Genomic DNA, 20,119 nt, shown 5'->3' with positions numbered 1-20,119 from the left:
TTTTTCATAAATTTCTTTCATTAATCAGAGGTTAAAGTCTATAAAATGATGTATATCAGAGGTTAACTCCTTGGACTTGTCACCTGGCACCTATACCAGCCCTATAAAAAACACATTGCACAGTATGACTTGTGCATCTACAACAAATCATACAGACACAAAACCTTCGAACAAATGTGAATGGGAGACCAGCATATGAATCAGAGACCATTCCTCATTCCCTTGATAGGATCAGATCGCTGACCCAAACAGGACACCAGGGAAAATGGTCGAGTCAGTGGTCTTCCAGTTTCCAATCTTCGGTGAGATACAATTCATTTCAAAAATCCTCCTTATTGGATTTCTGTAAAGCAGAATCTCCTATGAGTTCAGGGTACTTCGCGAGTATCTCCACAAACTGACTGCTAAAACCACTGCACCTGCTGCACCGGCCAAAATCTGTGAAAAAAGCCAGATCAGATGCGTCCTTGCTTTCTGTAAAAGAAGATTCCAAGACATGAAAAGGTCCAAATAATTCCAGCAGTGACAAGATCCCATCAAAATTGAAGCCATGATAGCTAAGATGTTAAAATTTAAGCTCAAATTATGCGGTGTAATGCTTCAAGTTTTTCGAAACAATGACAAAATTTCTTTAAGATTCTTTCTTTCTATCACTAGTAGTTCACTTTGAGATGAGAAAGCAGCCCTCATTTTTTTTTATTTGTATTATCAGAATATCTTCAAAAACAAGACCAGATATGAGCACCTACCTATTGTGAGATTCATGGTTGAGGAACCAGTTGTGCTATAAGTACTAATATCTTCGGCCCCGTTTGTGGGAGCTTTTGAAAGGCCAAAAATTACTTTCTAGCCCTCCAAAAGCACTTTTGGATAAAAAAAGTGTTTGGTAAAAATTTCAGAAAGCTGTTTTAGCTTTTCCAGAAAGCTAAAAACAACTTTATGGAAGAAGTTCTATTTTGGAGCTTTCCGAAAAAGCTGTTTTGAGCTTTGTTAGAAAACTATTTTTTTAACCAAAATACACAATAAAATATAACAATTACATATTGTCCCTTTATAAACCTAAAAATCTGCTGGAGCCCTAACAAAAAATTCTAGCCGTGAATCAGACTCCCTTCTGTGCAAGAAAAGGTATTCTTATTTCCTATTATTATTTTATACCTTTATAATTGTATTATACTATAAATATAATATTATATTACATTATATCATAATACATTAATATATTATGTTAAATAATTTAATATTATGTTACATTATGAAAAATTAATTTATGCTAATAATTATAATATTTTATACATTTATTATTGTATTATACTATAAATATAATATTATATTATATTATATCATAATACATTAATATATGATGTTAAATAATTTAATATTATGTTATATTATGAAAAATTAATGTACGCTAATAATTATAATATTTTATACATTGATTATTGTATTATACTATAAATATAATATTATATTACATTATATCATAATACATTAATATGTGATGTTAAATAATTTAATATTATGTTAAATTATTATGCTATAGTATACAATATTATATTACTATATTATAATAATATTATATTACATTACAGTGATATTATATTATATCATATATTTATATATTAATATATGTTATATTTTATTATGCTTTGTTGTATAATACTATGCAATATCCTTTATAGTAATTTTGTCATACAAAAGTACTTTTTCAGTTTATTTACCAAATACATGTTAAAGTGCCACAGTACTTTAGAAATGTAGTTATCAAACAATAAACAGTTTTTTATAAAAGTTCTACTTCCAAAAGCTTTACTGCCAACAACTCCCCCAAACAGGGCCTTTATGAGCTAGAAGTGATAGTGTTAGAATAACAGAAGGGCAACTTCGATGATACTTACAATGAAAGACCATGTTATCAAAAAAAAGAACAAGAGAAAATCTGTCCACAAAACAATTAGTATCCAACCTTTGCATCTCTACTAAACCCATTGGATCTGAATTGAAGTAAGGACTTCAACAACTTTAAGCGAGATAGCTGGGGCATAAGAATGACTGCGGTATACTGCATTTTGCATGGAAAGGGCAATATTCTTTGTAATGCCAATTGAATAGTGGATGGTGTCAAAGCTTTCCTAACTTTAGTCCGTCCTTCATCTTGAATCTGTCAAACAGAAAAGAAAAACTCTCAGCAGAAAATGAATGTTGAAAAACTCCAAAAATACACACACAAACATGCATGCACAAACCCCACTTTCATCAAATGAAGTCTAAAAAGTGAAAAAAAAAATAAACATGGGATTGTTAGCACAGATTTTGATTGCAGATACCTAGCTAATAATCAACACTGCAGTAGTGTCGTCAACATTAGTGCATCAATGCAAGTGAGATTTTGATAGACAGGTCACAGGAGATAAAGTATTATTCCCGCATTGCATAGATAATTCTATGAACGCACTGAAATGACCAGTGCTTGTTTGCTAGGAAATTAGAAACGTCAGGGTTTGATGGGCTTGACAGGAGGCATGCATCATGTTAGACACATCATTCAGGTGCTCTCAAGTCCGAGACTTGTGGCAAGCAAAGCTAATATCACAAAGGCCAAAAATTGCAACAGATACCAGGAAAAGCAGATTGATCCAAATATCACTCAATTGGATGTCCCAACAAAATGCCAGATCTTGGAGTCTTGCATATATTGTGAACAGCATTATGACAGAGCTACCGGTTTCCCAATCAAAAAGTGAGTGCATACTTGATCATATGAGAACATTCTTGTGGAAGAGTGGAGGAATAACTTTCAAACAGCTTGCTCGGCCTTGGTGTCTTACAGATATTGTTAAAGAGTGTTTTGAACCTAAGAGTTTCTCCTTGCTCCGTCAAACATGTTGAGTACAAGCCAGCTCTAGCGAAAGAAGAGTAGGCAAATTTAGGGGATTGTAAGATGTCATTTCATTTGACAGTAGTCCTAGTTTTGGTGCTGGGCACTCGTGACTGTACGACCTTCGCTACCTTACAAATATGAATGGACCTACTCTTCCTTACAAGCAATCATTTTTCAGTTCAAGAAGTTTTCCTCTTATTTGTCTAAGAACCAATCTTTGTTCCAATATATCACTTTTCAAAGGCAAAGTCTGCAATCTCAGTACGAGTACTGTATAGGTACCTTATTAGTTCAGTACGATACAACACAGGTACACACCCAACACCAAAATAGCTATGTAACTATTTTTCTCAATTTTTATCTCGTTACGCCTCGATACAAGTCGGTACACTTTGGTATAGCCTAGTACGCACCTCGATACACCACGATACGTTTTAGTACAGGTCAGTACGCCTCGGTACGAGGTGGTATGAGGCTTGTATCGACTTGAAGTTGAGTTTCGTACCGGTTTCTCCTGGTACGATACACTCTATACCGGGTGGTACACGGTAGTACGACATACCATGGTCAAAGAAAAATAAAAATAATACTCGAGACAATTTTGCACAGTGATCAACGTGATGTGCTGATAATGGCTCCACATGAAATTACATATGACTAGGCAGCTAAACATTTTTTAGTACTCCCATTCCCTTTGCCACCCAACCCTCTGAACAACAATTATTCAGACCCATAAACCAAAATATTTCCCCATAAAAATGCTGCTATCTTCACTATTGCTGCATCCACTGCCACCACAAATTATTGGGTCAACTACCATCATCATTATTTTATCCTGCCTCCCCTCCATTCTTCCCGGTTTATTAAACATCTCCCAACTATCAACTTCATCACCCGTCTACAAACACTTTTTTATCTCATGCAGTGGTGGATGGGTGGTACAATTTGTGGAGGTATCATACAAATTATAGCACCAAAATTTTGACGAGAAGCAACAGCGGCATAGCAATAACGGGAGCAAATCTACTAACATATAATAGGAAAGGTTTTGAGGCCACCTTCAAGAAGTCAGCCTCGAAGGCTCAAGCCGTCTATATCTTAAAAAACACCGAGATGATTTGCATGTGTCCCAACTTAAGAAAAAAATACAATACTATTCTCCCTTTCTCATTCACACTACGCTCCCAGACCACCGCCCTGAGAAAAAATATATACTTTTATTATCTTGATATCTTTCCATGATCCCTTCCTCAAGTTCTAGAATTGTACAGTATTAAACTTTCCTTCTCCAATTAGAATTTTCATATGCAAGATTTGATAATCAATCTCTACAATTAGAGAGGCTGTCACCTATCTTACCTTAAAAAAACACAGCTATCCATGTACAACTAATTTGCACGTGCATTGGATATGCTGGATCTAATTGTCTGTTAAAGGGAGAAAAGAGCATTAAGCTGGAGAATGGAAATTTTATATGAATGAAAGGGAGATGGAAAGAGGATCATATAGAAATAATTACTTAAAAAATTTGAGCATTTTCTGCACCAATCTTCAGGATTGCAGATGGCTATGGAAAAAGTAGTGCTGCCCACATCATAATGTCATTCATTATGCATCAAACTCAAAAAAAATGACAAGAAAATGCACCAAGTTTCTATTAGTCATCTAAATTTATCTACTGAAAAATGCATGGTCTTTGTTGTTTAACGTCTAGAAAACTTGTAGTTTAGCACCACATGGTGGGTCAAATAAAAGTTGTAGTTTTTGTATTTCTAAATTCTATAAAATTCAAACTTCAAATTAGTCTTTTTGGAGGATCTTCTTGGTGCAGTCAATTAGTAGTTGAGATAGCTGCCTGACAAATGAAAGAAACACTATGGACCTGAAAGGCTAAAACTATGAAATAAACATTAAATTTGAAATTAGAACTTAATACTATAAAACTGAAGCCATAACAATATAATTACAGAGAAATTCAAGTTCTCAAAAGAAGATGACCACAGAAATTCAACATTTCTGAAGCTTTCACTAAACAGATGAATTAAAACAAGAATAACACAGAAACAGATGGCAGACTCAAAAACCCATTAAAAGAATGTGTTCTATTAACACAAGCTTAAATTAGATAACATTAATTGGTAGAATTGCACATATACTAAGCTATTTAAACTATATCACAGTAATCCACAAAATGAATACCGACTCTAAATATCTAAGATCTCCATGATTTTTCAACAGTAAATGAGTAATATATGTGTAAGACTTCTGGAATATCGGAGAAATTCTCTGTTCAGCCTGTCAAAAGAAATCTGAAGTAAAAACAGTTGTTCCAGATTCCTAATTAGATAAAGGCATCATTGACAGTGCGTCCTAAATCAATGTGAACACTTAATGGAACCTACAGCCTTTGCAATTAAATGCAAATTTGATCAATGAAGAACTCATGGTATACCTCAAATGAGGCACTGACATCTCCAAAATAAGCTCTTGACTGGTAGCTGCGTAAAATTCGATCTAACCAATAATAGTTTTCCTGCAAGACCTCCAAAAATTAATTGCCACAATGTTCCCATTATGATGATCCAAACCATTTATTGGAATAAGAAATTTATAAAACTGACTTGCAATCCATTTTCATGGGCTCGCTGTTCGATTTCAAGAATAGTTGAGACATCCTCATCAGATGGGCCATGATTTTGGAGATACATTATCTCCTCCAAGGCAATGTCAACCTGAAGAAAGCTTTCAGTAGATTATTATGAAGCGCACATGGAAATTTTGTGCAACAATATTTCCAGGAAAGAAATTTGCTACAAACAAACAGGCTCAAAATATAAATAAAGGACCTACAAGCTTGGAAGCGATATCTGGATCACATGAAAAATTTACACTTGTATCACCACGAACATCTCCAGATCTTGAAGGTTTATTGCCACCCAAAAAGACAGAAACATTCACGGAGTAGATCTGAAGTATTCATGCAGTCGAAAAGGTTAGGTATAAATAATAATAAAAATACAAGTTTATTATGTGCTCAACAGAAAGAGAGTGAAATGCAGGAGGAAACACCTGCCCATGTTTAAACCGAAGAACTTGCATAATTTTTGTCTCCAGAAGTTTACTCAGAAATCCAACATAATGAATCTCTTCCATCTTGCAGGTGTCCAGAACAGGAAAGATAAAACATCAAATTGATGAATGTATGCATAATTTATTTGATAAGTATGCATCTTACCATTGACATATTCTTCAGCACCACAGGAAAGGCTAGCTGGACAGAGCATTGAGCTTCCACCATAGGGCTGCGAACAACTTCTCTGCACACACAAGGACCCTTGCATAAGAACAACTTTTTAACTCATGCATGAAGAAGGAGAGGTACATCAAAAGAGAGAAAAAGCAACCACGTCCTTATGTCTGCATTCCCACATATGTGCACAACAAACGGAATATGCAAATGAACATACACGAGTGAAAGAAGACAAAAAACATGAAAAAGATTCCATGATTTGCTTCAAATGTAATTATGTTTTTCTCCTTTTCTTTTCTTTTTTTTTGTTTCTGTTAGATGAAGCAAATAAACAATTTTTGGCTACACAACAGAAGTAGCTCTCCCCTAAAAACCCTAAACTCTCACAACCCAGACCCAAAATATCCCCAGTGAAGACAGTTTTGAATCCAGTTTTCTAGTACAACCACCAAAAGACTTCATAAACAGGATAATGGAGCACAAAAATAACAGATCGTCAACCTGACAATGGTTGCTGGAAACTTGAATGGCAAGCCTTTTAGGTCATCACGGTTGAATTGTAAAACTAATTCAGCAGGCCTTGGTATTCCACCCTGATAGGGCAGAAAAAACCAGATCAGTGATAGTAAGGGCATTCAGAAAAAAAAAGGGCTCAAGTCAAACAAGACTTACCAAGTACTGCAGAATTAAAGGAAGTGATACAGATGGATCAAAATTCCCAACTATTACAACCGTAAAAGTAGACGGATCCTTGAAACAATCATTGAAATATTTGCATGCTCGTATAGGATCCACCTTTCTCAGGTCACTAATTCGAATTGGCTGCATCAGGAAAAGAAGCTGAAAATACTAAATATACTTAAGATGGACGACAAACTAGTTCAACAAGTAGCATGAAATCAAGCATACCCGAAAGAAATAGGAGTTCCCATAATTGACTTCTCGTACACGATTTGCAAATACAGTGTATGGGTCCCTTTCTTGAGCTCGAATTGCTTCTTCTGCCATTTGCATTACAATTTTTACTTCTTCATCTCTTGGTTCAACATTTGTAGTAAATAGTAGGTAGACAAGCTGCATGAACTCATACTGATTATAATCAGCATTTTCATAGGAGAGTTGCAATTTTATGTTTATACAGAAGTTTATGAAAATCACAATGACTACAGCTTTATATGATGGAGGAGGGGAACAGCAAAATCACATCACGGATCCAAAGGTCCACAAAGCCTAACTATATCACGTTTATCAGTCACATGTACAACTTTGAAAAAAAAAAAACAGTATCCAACAAACAGCATTATCAATAGACAAGAGAAAGCAACTTCAATTCTAGTTGAGCGGTCCACCTATCAAAATCATGTAGATACATAAAAATTATTAAAATATTTAAACACCACATAAAAACATAATGTTCCTCATGGAACCTAGACACCTATTAGGAAAGGGCGCTCAAGTGAGCATTAAATTGCCAAGCCAATATACGCCTTCCAAACTATGAAGGTATCAATCCCAATACATCAACAATTTATACAACTATCCAGTTTTGTTACCCATATTACCTAAAAAAACTGTTAGAATGTACTGATAATTACAGGTGCTATGCATATAATTCACAATCTGCAAGGCCTGGTATCGCTCCTGCCAATGTTCATACAGATGACTGCGCGCATAAAGAACTTCCAAACAGTACCCTATCTTTCTTCCAAAATGATTTATGGAAATCTTGGAGCCAACAATATTCTGTTAGTTATTTCTAGTTATTATTACATAATCCACAATTAGATAACTTGTTGGCCTGATCGTGACTAATGGCCTTTTTTTCACTACATGTAGCTTGCTTTAACAAGCAAACCAATTATATATTTGGTATATGGTAAGTTCTAACAACCATAACCAGAGAAACCATATCTTCTTATGCAACCCTTTTGGCAAATGATCAATTACTACTATATATTTCAACCAGCAACAGCCCTCTAGGATTCCCTTATGCATATGTAAACTAAGGGCTCGTTTGGTTCGCGGGAAGCATTTTCCCTCCTAAGAATATGATTTCTGGAAAGAAGATTCCTAGGAAGAGAATGTCCGGGAATGTACTTTTGGCATGTTTGGTTAAACATGAGAAAGTGATAAATTTCTAGAGTGCTCATGTTTGGTTGACCATCCACTTTCCTAAAAAAGTTGTGTAATTTCTATTATATCCTTAATAAAAATTAGGTCTTTAATGCCTCTTTAATGCTGAATGGCCTTTTTGGAAAAAAATAAAGATAGAGTGATTCCCACCTCATGGGAAAGTAACTTTCCCATGTTTCTCATGGAAAAGATTTTTTCATGAAATGTGAGAATCATATTCCCATGGAAATACAACTTTTCCATCTCTCTCTTTTGATAACTCCAACCAAACAAGAGGCATCTCATTACTTTCCCGTTGACCACACTTTTCACCCTTCTTTTTCCGCGAACCAAACGAGCCCTAAGGTTATAATGAGATGGTCAAAAAAAATCAAATAGAAAGCACAAATTGCATGACAAAGAAAACAGAACTTCTTTGGACACTATCAGGGTAATCATTGTAATGCAGAAATCAATCCACAAGAAATATGCTAACAAAACTTTTCAAATGCACAAGTTGTCCAAGTTTACAGCCCACTCAGTTGACTACTGAGGATTGGAGCTTAGGAGTTCTAGCTCAAGAAGTATGGTATGATTGTGTAGAAGTGCCCAGTGTTGTGTGCAAGATCATGTACATAAGAGAATGGCTCACAAATACAGACCTGCAAGGCAGTTTCCAGATCAGTAGGGGAGCAATCACCAGAAAAGGTTCTCATGTATGCCCCAACTTTTGTACCGACTTCAGCTCTCTTACCAGCAAGCATATCCATGAGCACAGATGGTTTATAGCCATATACACCAATTTCCCCTGAAATGGTTGAACCCATCGAGCAAGAAATATATTCATCTTCTGACAATTCAGACAAACCACCATATGCAAATCCAGTAAAAATGACCTGTTAAAATTGTTGATACCAAGGAAACATAATCATTGGTAAGATAACACAACACATAGACGATACAACCATTGAAATAAATATCATTATAAGTTTAATACGATCATATTTTTGTAATGACAAAAAAAATCCTGGAAGATTGACTGCCAACTGAAAATAAATATCAAACAATCTTAAGGGGCAGAACAATTTTTATGTTTTAATAAAAACTTTGAAACCAAAAGTTAACATGTCTAACTACAAGCTCGAGAATAGTTAAGACGAGTAATAAAAATTTAAACTTCTGTCAACTTTTGTTAAGCCTAGGGAGCAACTCGTTTCAGCCATTACTATTAAATCCCAGGCTGCCAGTCAAGTGGAAGGTTTCAGGTGATATAAACTGGTTTTAAACACTTGCAGTGAAACAAATTTGGTTTTGGAGCCAATGAGTTTCAGATCAATCAAAGGTAATTTTGGAGTCTATTGAGTTTCAGACCAAATAATAGAAATGAATAACTGGGTGAATCCTGTTTAGGTAGCCCAATCTAACAGTCTCATTGAAATGTGAAATATGTTGGCCAGACTTTTAAAACTTCAAACAAAGCAGTAAATATTCAAAGTTTCAGATAACGTGGTTCTTAATCAAAATGCAGAACATGTAATAATTAGAACATAAAAATCAAAAGCATTTTCTGTCTTACAATTTTTTTATAAATGCACAGGCATGTGGCAATGAGCACATGTCCAAGAATAAAATTATCCATGTCTTTGAATTATTTGATAAATGCATTTGTCCCAAGTTTATCTCAAATTTACAAAAATAGCAAGCTTTCAGGGATTTTTGGTGACTTTTCTAAATAATTATTTTTTTTGGATTCTCAGGAATTGCGCCATTCTTCTAATTTTGACAAATAATGCCTAGTCATTGAGATGCCTTCAATACTTTTAGAAAATTATGGTTATGTAGCTTTCTAATCTCCAGCAGTCATGAATTTCTCCTGGATTTTGCTGAAATATACTGAAACCAAATTCTCCGATGTGATAACAACATAGCCACTCCAAAGAGCCTACTTTAAAATCCATTAAAGAATGTGTTTGCATATCCTGAGTTATTTCAATAAGATATCCAGGTAACAAAAATAATTACATGCGAGAAATGGAGCACAAAAACAAGAGTTAGAATGTCCTTCCATCGAGAGGGAGAGAAAGAGAACATACTACCGAAAGGCAAAAAATAGTCACCACCAAGCTAACTCATGAAAGCAACTCATCTAAATGCCCACAGTGTGTTGATTACCAAATAATGTATTTGTCAGAAGTTACAAATTTCATGTTACAAAAAACGTTTGTAGGGATTGGATGATCCTGATGCATTCAAGACAGATCTTTTCACATTTTCTTTGGCGTCCAAAGCAGAATTGCTTTTTCAGTAAGAATCAGAATTATAAAAAGCATTGTCTCAATGCTCCATGTAGACATTCCTTATGAATTAACTGGTGCTTTATAGTCTCCAAAATATTTCTTGCAATTATATATTTAGTTGGTCTTTTATTTTTTTTCAATTTCAATTTCAATTCTCTATGATTTGCTGATTTTCTTCTAGAATAAATGTTATATTAATCCCATTACTAATCATTAAGACATCCCAGGTGCACAAGCAAGGCTGGGAGCTTTGAAGGAAAAGGGTATGAGCAAGGTCTGCTGTGCCGGAATTGGAACCTATATCGGTAAGCCAGCGGCAAGGTTCAGTACGGCCCCGTGCTATTCTATGTCGGGCCCGTACCAACATAGTAGAAAGAGCGAGGGAGTGGGAGAGCAAGAACGGAAGAGAGGAAAAGAGAGAGAAGGGGAAGAAAGGGAAAGGGAGGGCCTCCAAAGGCCTTTGGAGAGCGATAGAGAGCCGTAGAGGGCCGGAGCAAGGGCTCTGCCTCCATACCCCTATTTCATTCGAAACAGGGGTCCATTGAGGCCCCTTTTTTATTTTAAAAATTTTAAGTAAAGTCGGCACTGTCGAGGGGCCCAAATTTTAAATGTAGTCGGCAAATCTTTTGCTAACATCACTTAAAATTTTTTAAATAAAAAAAGTGACCTCGACGGACCCCTGTCTCGAACGAAATAGGGTTGGAGGGTGGAGCCCCTGCTCTGGCCCTCCGGAGGCCGCCGACAGCCCTCTCTCTCTCTCTCTCTCTCTCTCTCTCTCTCTCTCTCTCTCTCTCTCGTTTCCTCTCTTTCCTTCTCCCTCTCCCCCCACCTGCCGGTTTACCAATTTGAATATCGGAACCATCCCAGTCTGCTACCGCCGCAGCTCGGCGTGCCACAAACCAAGCGGTTCAGGACGGTTCCACATTCCTTGGGTAGGTGGGAATGGGGTTGCTGATCATCAACTTCTGATATCGAAGTTTCAAAATAAACAAAGATTGAGATAGAAAAGTTCATTATCAAGTTCCCATCTGCATGCCATACAAATCATGGTCATCACTAGTTTCACAGCGTGCATCGTGTGGCATGAACTCCTGCACTTCCTAGTTTATGATCCAAAAGTGATTCTAATAGGGTAAAGAAGCATGAAAAGTACAAAGAGATATGTTCCCATACAAATTGGCCTAACAAGCACTACCTGATCATCAAGAAAATCGGTGCACTTATAGCAGATCCGCATGCCATTTGATAGGAGTAACTCAGTGACACCAATGCTTGGAAAATCTGAGTGTTGTACAATGCTCCTGCAATAAACAATTTTGAATGTGTAGATAATGTTATGGGAGTTTAATTAACAGTACTGTTGTAGAATTCGACTTAAAAGAGATGGTCAGAGAGAAGCAGATGGTAAAGACCACAGAAAAAATGTCAAAAAATCAAATGTGGAACGAAATAAAATGTAGAAAAGAGAAAGTTGATGTCTTGCAAATTTCCATGTAAGCCTTGGCTAGCATGTCATCATATAGATATAACATTAGACATCCAAGCCAAGAGGTAAAACTTGAATGTTAGAAAACATCGAACCCAACAAGAACACGATTGTTAAGAACATGCAAAATTGGATCCAAGCGTCAGTATGGTGACAGATAAGAGTAGAAGGTATGATGGCCAGATGATTCTCAGTGGAATGTTAGTTAACCTGTATTATACCAAGATCATACGTTCAAAGTTATATTTATAGCAGAGGCAGCAACAACAAGAAACCAAAACAATCTTATTCATCCTGTCTCATAAGCAAGACAGAATCAAATTGACTATACTCAACTTCTGAAATTTAATACAACTTCACCACTCATTAAAAATAGCATAAAGCCAAAACACTAGAAACCAAAGCTAAAACCAACAGCTCTGGACCAAATTTTTAAACCACGCTCCATAGATTTGTTCCTCAGTCAGGACAAACTTGTTATCAGAATGAATGGGTTGAGTTGTGGCATGCCTCTAAGAAAGGACATTCAAGCATAATTAATAACATGTTCAGATGACGCACGGAAGCAATTTGAAACTTCAAAGAATTACGCATGAAAATTAAAGAGCAACAAGCAAAGCTGACCCTGGATTTGGTTTGTCAATGACAATTTCTTCAGGGACATGCTCATCATCCCAAGGAGAAATTTTATTTTCTTCCTCAAGGGCATTGACTTTCAATACAGAAGCTTTCAGGTCTTCTATAGTAGCACAAGCTCGAGGTTCAACAATCTTTATTACACAGCTGCATGTTGTACAGAAGTTCACAGCAAACTTTGATACCTCTGCTGGAGAAATATCTGTTATATATTGATATAAAGTTAGCGATAATAACAAAAAAAGGTCAAGAAAAGGATAGCTGTTTTGACATGCATAAATTAATTGTCAGAACATATCGCCAAGATACGGATGGAATTGTAATGGCATCAAATCCACAGAATGGAGTCAGGTTGATGATGCTTTAAGCTTAAGCATTGACAGGAAAGGAAAACACATTTTCATGCAGCAAAAACTGGGATGTTTTTCATTTACAAAATAACAGTAGCAAATATATCATTATCCTAAATCTTGTGGTCATCAGCTTCCATACAAGGATTTAATTGCCTGTTCCTTATCGCATGATTTAGAATGATAGTACTATGCCACATAATAAATTGGGTACCCAACGAGTCACCATTATTGGTTTGTATAAGATGAACTAGCCTATATACAGTGTAGGTAATGCTCATCCTTGCATCAATGTGATCACATTTCAAACCAAAGCCTATCACAACAGCGAGGCAGGTGACCAAGGCCCCAGAGCATTTGCAAGTTTCACAGACATAATACTGCATAGTTTCAGTTAAAATGCACATAATAACTTACGAGGAAGGAGAGTTTTCTGGAGCTGTGCTTCATACTCAATCCCTACAACAGGTTCCTTGCGAAAAAAATGCTGCAATTTTCACACAAATAAAGTAAAGACAGATGCTTCCTGACAGCATAAGAAACTCAACAGCCCACAATTGGCAACCAAAAATACAAGGTTATGCTTAATACAAAATGAATGTAAATTATATCAAATGGAAGATGAAATCTTTCAAACCCATAGTCAGGTTCTATTCAATGTGTTGCAGTGCTGTATGACACTACTGGCAATAGAACAATCGACGCCTCACACATGGAACATTGCATTGCTGCTTCGAAAAAAAACTGCTTTAAAAAAGAGTAACAGAATCCATACAAGAATCAAGTTTGATTCACGGCCAGAATACTCCTCAAGTAACCAAAGAATCCATCAATAGAATCAAGGATTCTAGCCTAGTTCAAGCTATTTGCTGGTTGGGTTCGTCAAAATCAGAGGATTTCAGCTCAGTTAAGTCCAGAAGAAAGTAATGAGAACTATAACTTGAGGTATACATGTCAGAGCAAATAATTTGTAGAATCAGGATCATGCATTATTTGGCATCTGAGGGATTAAGATTTGGATACAAATGCAACTCAGTCAGTCAAAATTGGTTAAAACTTAGTTAAATGTGATCCATGTACAGCCCTATATAGATCGAACTCTGTCCTTCTAAGATTTAAACCTATCTTGATTTACAATTTCATTTGCACTGGTGAAACAGATAAAGAAATAATTAAATAGCCAGAACTCAACAAAAGAACACTAGGAGAACTCTAGGGTAAAAATATCATTAGTTTATATTCCCATCAAACCTGGCAAAATCATTACATGTCTCCACAAAGTTTAACGGCCATCAGCAAAGAAAAGAAAACAACAACAACAAAGAATAGCTCTTATCTATAGAACTTCCATGGAAAATGAATAGTAAAAGATGCTCAAGATGCACATGAATGTTGTTCAATATCTTAAACAACAAAAATGATAATCTTTGACAAGATATAGGACAAGTTTATTAGCAAGATGATTTTGGAGTGGAAAAACTTCTTCAAAATGCGCTTCAAAAGACATGAGTAACATAAAAAGCAACCTTTTCCAAGATAATGCAATTAAATATGGAAAGTACAGGTGTACAGTTCAAGGCAGTGAAAACTGAAAAGAAAGGTGAATAATATGGAGAAAATGATCTGGATTACCTGCAAATACTCATCTCGCAGACTAGTTGACTGCATTTGATCCCGCTCTAAATATGCAGATTCAATTTCGGACATCATCAAAGCACGTACAATGGATATTTCACGCTCCGAAAAACCATGTAGCCGAACCCTAGCAACCTGAAAAGCCATTTAGCCAGAAAACTGATTAAGAAAAAACTCATCTCCAGATCGCAACTGGATTATCAATAAAAAGTGTAAATATTTTTCAAGATGTCAAAGCTTGAAATACCTCCATTAGCATTGACTCAAGGGCCTCAATGGTTCCTTTTTCTCTGCAACTTGAGGTCATAATATAAGCCTTGACAGGACGAACAAGAGCATCCGCAGCTGAAGAGCAAGCAAAGTATGGTGGATCTTTTCTGCGGGATATCTTAAAAAACCTCTGGTTCAAAGCACAATGGAACATTGCTTCTGCTAGTGAATCCCTGTAATCTTTCACAGTTCTCATCTCATCCACAGGAATCTTGCAGCTGATCATTACTGCAGACTGTTTTTAGCCACCCAAAGAGAACAAAGCATAAATAACATTTATACATGATTTTACTTTAATATATTACTTGCACATGTGGACATATATATGGCTGTGAGTGCAAATGCATCTTCTTATTTATATATGCGCAAGTGTCCAAACTTTGAAAGCTCACGTGCATTAAACAATGTAATGTACAACAAAGTGCTCACCCCAGCAGCCTCGGATTCAACAAAGCAGGAGAAGCGGGGTTCTTCATGGGATGGAACAGGGAAATCTGGTATAACTGGAGGAAGGCCAGAGAGAGAAACTTTTTGCCCAAAATGAGACCTTATTAATTCAACTACACTCTGCAAAAATAATTATATTACATGAACAAGATTCTTTGAACAGAATCAATTGTTTTACATGGACTGTTGGTTCAGAAAGTAGATTTAAATATATATATATATATATACATATATATTAAAAGAGTCAGAATTTAGAAAAAAAATCCAAACCTGTGTATCAGAAAAATCGCCCACAGCAACAACAGCCATATTTTGTAAATGATACCACTTTCGGTAAAATCGCCTGACAGTTTCGGGAGTAACTGTTCGAATTACCTTTTCCAGCCCAATTGGTAGACGTTCTGCATACTGAAATAAAGTAACTGGTCATATAATAGTACAACATGATGCTACTTATTTAAACATGAACCCAAAATCTAAGATAACTTCAGTAATGACAATAATGTCAAAATTAACTATAGAGAGAGAGAGAGAGAGAGGTGGACTACTCTCAAAAGAACAGGGTATCTACTCCTCTCAGGTCAAAATCATTAATCTGGCACCCAAAACAAAAATCCACATTATTGATCAAAATGCCTAAATATCAGAAGTCACATGCACTAGTTAACCTATGCATCAAGTAGACACAAACATGAACAGTTAAAATGATACAAGATCATATTTTGCTATCATCTAAACATTAAAATTTATTGATTTTCAATCTACACATATTTTAAATGTATAAATCATGATCAATAAGGTGGATACTTAATTTCAATACTTTATCATGTAATTTAGCATACTAGAGCAATGAAAAGTGTCTAGTTTTTTTTGTCTACTTGATGCATAAGTTAGAGAGCACCAAAATATGCAAATTTTGATTTCTAGATACTTTTAATGGCATAGATTATGATCGAGCGTACGGATCTTCGATTTAAGTGCCTGGTTATTGAGCTTAGACCTAAAAAGAATAGATACCCTCTCCTCTCAAGAGGAGCGTAATCCATTATATATATATATATATATATATATATATATATATATATATATATACCAAAAAAAAGTACCTTTGAACCTTCAAACATTAGAACCCAGTGTGCATCCTGCATGCGACCTGCAGCATTACGCCCCCCTCTGTACTCTTCCAGGACAGCACCACGTTCTTTTTCTAAATCCTCAGCTGAAACCCGAACCTACATCATGTTTAGGATCTAAATATTATGTAAAACAATTAAATGTTGAAACAGTGTATTAAACAGATCATAACAAAGAGGCTGCTCCAACCTCGGAGCTGAATTCTGCCAAAACTGATATAGCCTGCGATAAGAGGTCAGGCTTGTCCACAGGAACAAGCAATTCATATATAGTCTCATCAGAAGAAGTCAGTGCATTTTGGCAGGCACCAAACTCAGCCCCAATGCTTTCTAGGAATTTAATGATATCATGGTTTGTATATTTCTTTGTTGCACTAAAAGCAAGGTGTTCAACAATGTGAGCAACCCCACGTTCCTCCTCCTCTTCCAAAACTGAGCTGCCATAAAGTCCAATAAAATAATGTTTTCACATACCCAGCAAGAAGAAAATTAAGTCTTAAAAAGATAAACAACTTCCAATATGAAGTGATCAGCTCTTCTATCCACTTTTCAAGTAAATTCCAAAAAAAATACTACATTAGACAGAGTAGTAGAAAGGCAAGATATGAAAAAACAAAAATAAGATCAAGCCACCAGAGAATGATAGTATTATGAATTTATGATCCTGATGAACAAGTAGTTGTTTCAAAACCACTGTACATCACTCCATCCTCAAAAACACAATCTTCCACCACAGTCCTAGAAAACACTCCCACTTAAAGTCCATTTAAAGTCTATTTAAACAGTTCTTTTTTTTTAACAGAATACATATACATAGAAGTACGCGTACATAAATACATACGTAAGTACGTACATACATAAATACAAACGTACATACGTACGTATGTGTTTTTTTTTTTTTTTGAAACAGAATGTGTGAGTGTATGTATGTGTGTGTGTGTATGTATGTATGTCAAGAACAAATGGATTAGGATCTGCAAGGTTATAAGCTTAGCTTTAGTTCTCACTTTAGTCCAGATCAGTAAATCAGCTTCTCTAGACCTATTAAAGTGGGAGACTAAAACAAATAAAACACAGGGGAACAAAGATCTTCAATTCCAAACAGAAAGTCGAAACAAGTTGCCGGAAAGTTCAAAATTTCTGATGTGCTAGATTAATGTAACCCTCGAGCTTAGGATCCTTTCTACTTAATGATAACTTTTAATATTTATACTTTGTAATTTAGTTCAATAAACTATGAATACATTTTTTAAGGTTAAAAGCTATGTTCAAGAAAGAGTATAGGAGAGGAGACAAGATGTGATAGGTTAAACATTTCACTTGATTCTTCTGGAGGGCCAGCAAACTATCCGGGGAGCAAGAGAAGGTCCAGTCATGTCGGACCAGAGCCAAGAACCAGAATAGCACTCACTTGTTGAAGTCCAACCAGAAACAGAGGTTGTTCTATCTCTTGCTAAAATATAAAAAATAAAACTCACAGTCTAAAGAGCCCTGAATTACGGCAGCAACAACTGAACTTGTTGGAATACCTGCTCGAGTCAGCCAACCTTTCTGGGGCACGGCAATTTACTGAATGTCCGGTATATGCATGTAATTACCATCCAAGGAAAACTGGTGGACTGCCAATTTGTATTCTTTTATCAAATTATATCGTTTAAAGCCCAACAAAGCCTGATGGTAAATGTTTAGCATACAGTTTCATATATAATGGCTTAGAACCATTTTTATCCATGATTGGGTTAGACCTTAGTTTGAAACCAAGGCTATGAATGAAGCATTTACATCTAAGATCCAATGACATCACAAATTCTTTGAAACTGAAATAATTATGTGGATTATGAAAAGTGTGAAGGAGGCATTCCTTCCCAAGCTGAGCAAATGTCCGTTTATGTATTGCTGTATGTTCTCTACTTCATTAAAAAGCCATATCAATCTAAGTAGGCTCGTGTCAGACTAAGGCTTATGGAAATCTATATGGTGTAAAATGCATTTATATTCTAATGTTTAAACAAGCCGAAGATTTAAAAAGAAAAGCATCAATATCGCAGGATCACTACTCATCCAGAACCCATCTCTCGATATCAACAGCAAATATATGTAGAGCCAATCCAAAACGGTAATATCCTACTCTAAGTTAAGAACTTCGTGTACGACTGTCGAATTCCAAGAACAGGAATCCAAAATCTTCCCTCGATGGTCGATTTCTTGAGACCCAGTTATCAAGAATCAGAAAATCACTAGCATAACCACCGAATGACACTAGAAAGAGAATATAAATCCTAAATTCCTCCCACATTCAACAAAAACATAAAAAGTAAACATATTCCCCAAGAAACCCTACCAGACCCACTCGATGTATTCATTGCCCCAGGAGAGGGGGAAAAAAAGGCAACTAAAAACATTAATCAAAGTCCAAACACTAAAAACTTATAAGCAAGCAGAAAAGAGTCAAAGAAAGGGAGAAGGGCAGGAGGAAAGATGTAGGATGGAATCAACTCACCCGACCTTCGCGGCGAGGGCGAGGGCGGCGCGCATCCGGGGCTTGGGGTTGGAGCGGACGTAGTAGGTGAGGCCGTTATCAAGGACGCCATAGGCGACGCCAACGGGCTCCTCCGCGAGGGGCTCGTCCATGGCGACGCTCGCCAGCTTCAGCGAGCGGAATCGCTGCCTCCGCCCCCCGATCGACGGCGCCTCCGTCGGGAGCAAATCCATAGACTCGGCCCCTATAAATCGAAGCAAGAAAAAGGGGAAAGAGAGACACCGAGATTTTGGGAAGGGGGCGAAGAGGGGAGGGAGGACCTGGGGGTGGGCCGGTGGAGGATCTTTGGACAGAACTACGTGGGATTTGCTGCTGCCTCGCCTCTTCGGTCTTCGTTTTAGTACTGGGATCGTGGGTTGGGGGTCTCCGCTTTCTTATCCGTCCCTCGATCTTGGCTCGGGGTCCAGCCGGGTCCAAACTCCGGACTGTGGGATGTTTTGCGGATCTCTGAGCCTTGTTGGTTTTCGCCCACCCTTTCTGACGTGAGGGCCCCACTGACGTGAAGGGAACCAATGAGCGGATTGGGGGCGGTGAAAGCTATATATGTCATAGCTCTTTCCCTCCCCCCGGGTTCGGAACCATGGGCCGCTTGTAGTCTTTTTTAACTTGTCGGCTTCAAGCAAACGCGAGTGCATAGAAATTTATATGCGGACTATGGAGATGGAATGGGGGATTGCGGATAGATTATTAGATGGATCAGGTTTGCCAAATCCACCAAATAATTTCGTCCTACCTCATCAAAATGAATTTATTTTAGATTTTTTTCATAAATATCAAATTTTGTATAAATATTTTTTCAAAAATAATATTTGCATGTATACCATTATAAAATACTTATTTTACTATTAGGTCTCTTTTTTTGTTTTTGCATATGTACCTGTAACGCCGTTAAAAAATTAACGATTTCAAATTAAAATGACTAAACTATACTTATAGATGTGCAAAAAAAAATTATAAAATAATTCTGATAAAAGACAAAAAAATAATTTCAAAATTTTATTTTATTTTTAATTAAAATAAATATAGTTTTTATTAGTGGTATTAGAAGAATCGTTGTATTAGAAAGGTATTTGTACAAAAACA

At 36.3% G+C, this 20,119-nt stretch overlaps 1 protein-coding gene across 4 annotated transcripts; it reads right to left on the bottom strand.

Moving 5' to 3' along the window:
• LOC103712947 (Insulinase (Peptidase family M16) protein) lies at nt 1-19,470 on the bottom strand. 4 transcript variants are annotated; one of them, XM_008799664.4, is made up of 21 exons: nt 18,998-19,470; nt 16,688-16,929; nt 16,471-16,596; nt 15,635-15,772; nt 15,347-15,484; nt 14,895-15,152; nt 14,645-14,782; nt 13,430-13,499; nt 12,651-12,864; nt 11,736-11,841; nt 8,906-9,139; nt 7,041-7,205; nt 6,804-6,953; nt 6,633-6,724; nt 6,117-6,198; nt 5,951-6,034; nt 5,732-5,848; nt 5,503-5,613; nt 5,334-5,414; nt 1,967-2,161; nt 1-438 (listed from the first exon to the last, which is right to left on the bottom strand). In XM_008799664.4, exons 1-21 carry the CDS (start codon nt 19,086-19,088, stop codon nt 361-363), a joined length of 2,910 nt encoding a protein of 969 aa, XP_008797886.3. In that variant the 5' UTR covers nt 19,089-19,470; the 3' UTR covers nt 1-360. The 4 variants fall into 4 exon arrangements, with proteins under 4 accessions (XP_008797886.3, XP_008797884.1, XP_088565937.1 ...); XM_008799662.4 differs by having other exon boundaries at nt 16,688-16,934; nt 18,998-19,465; XM_088709811.1 differs by lacking the exon at nt 5,951-6,034.
• Between the last annotated feature and the right edge of the window lie 649 nt (nt 19,471-20,119).

This window comes from Phoenix dactylifera, chromosome 1, assembly GCF_051530095.1.
Source record: "Phoenix dactylifera cultivar Ajwa chromosome 1, Ajwa_hap1_PhDact_Kaust_v1.1, whole genome shotgun sequence".
NCBI classification, from domain to species: Eukaryota; Viridiplantae; Streptophyta; class Magnoliopsida; order Arecales; family Arecaceae; genus Phoenix; species Phoenix dactylifera.
Note: the sequence above shows the minus strand (reverse complement) of the source record. Positions and strands in the feature narration are given on the sequence as shown.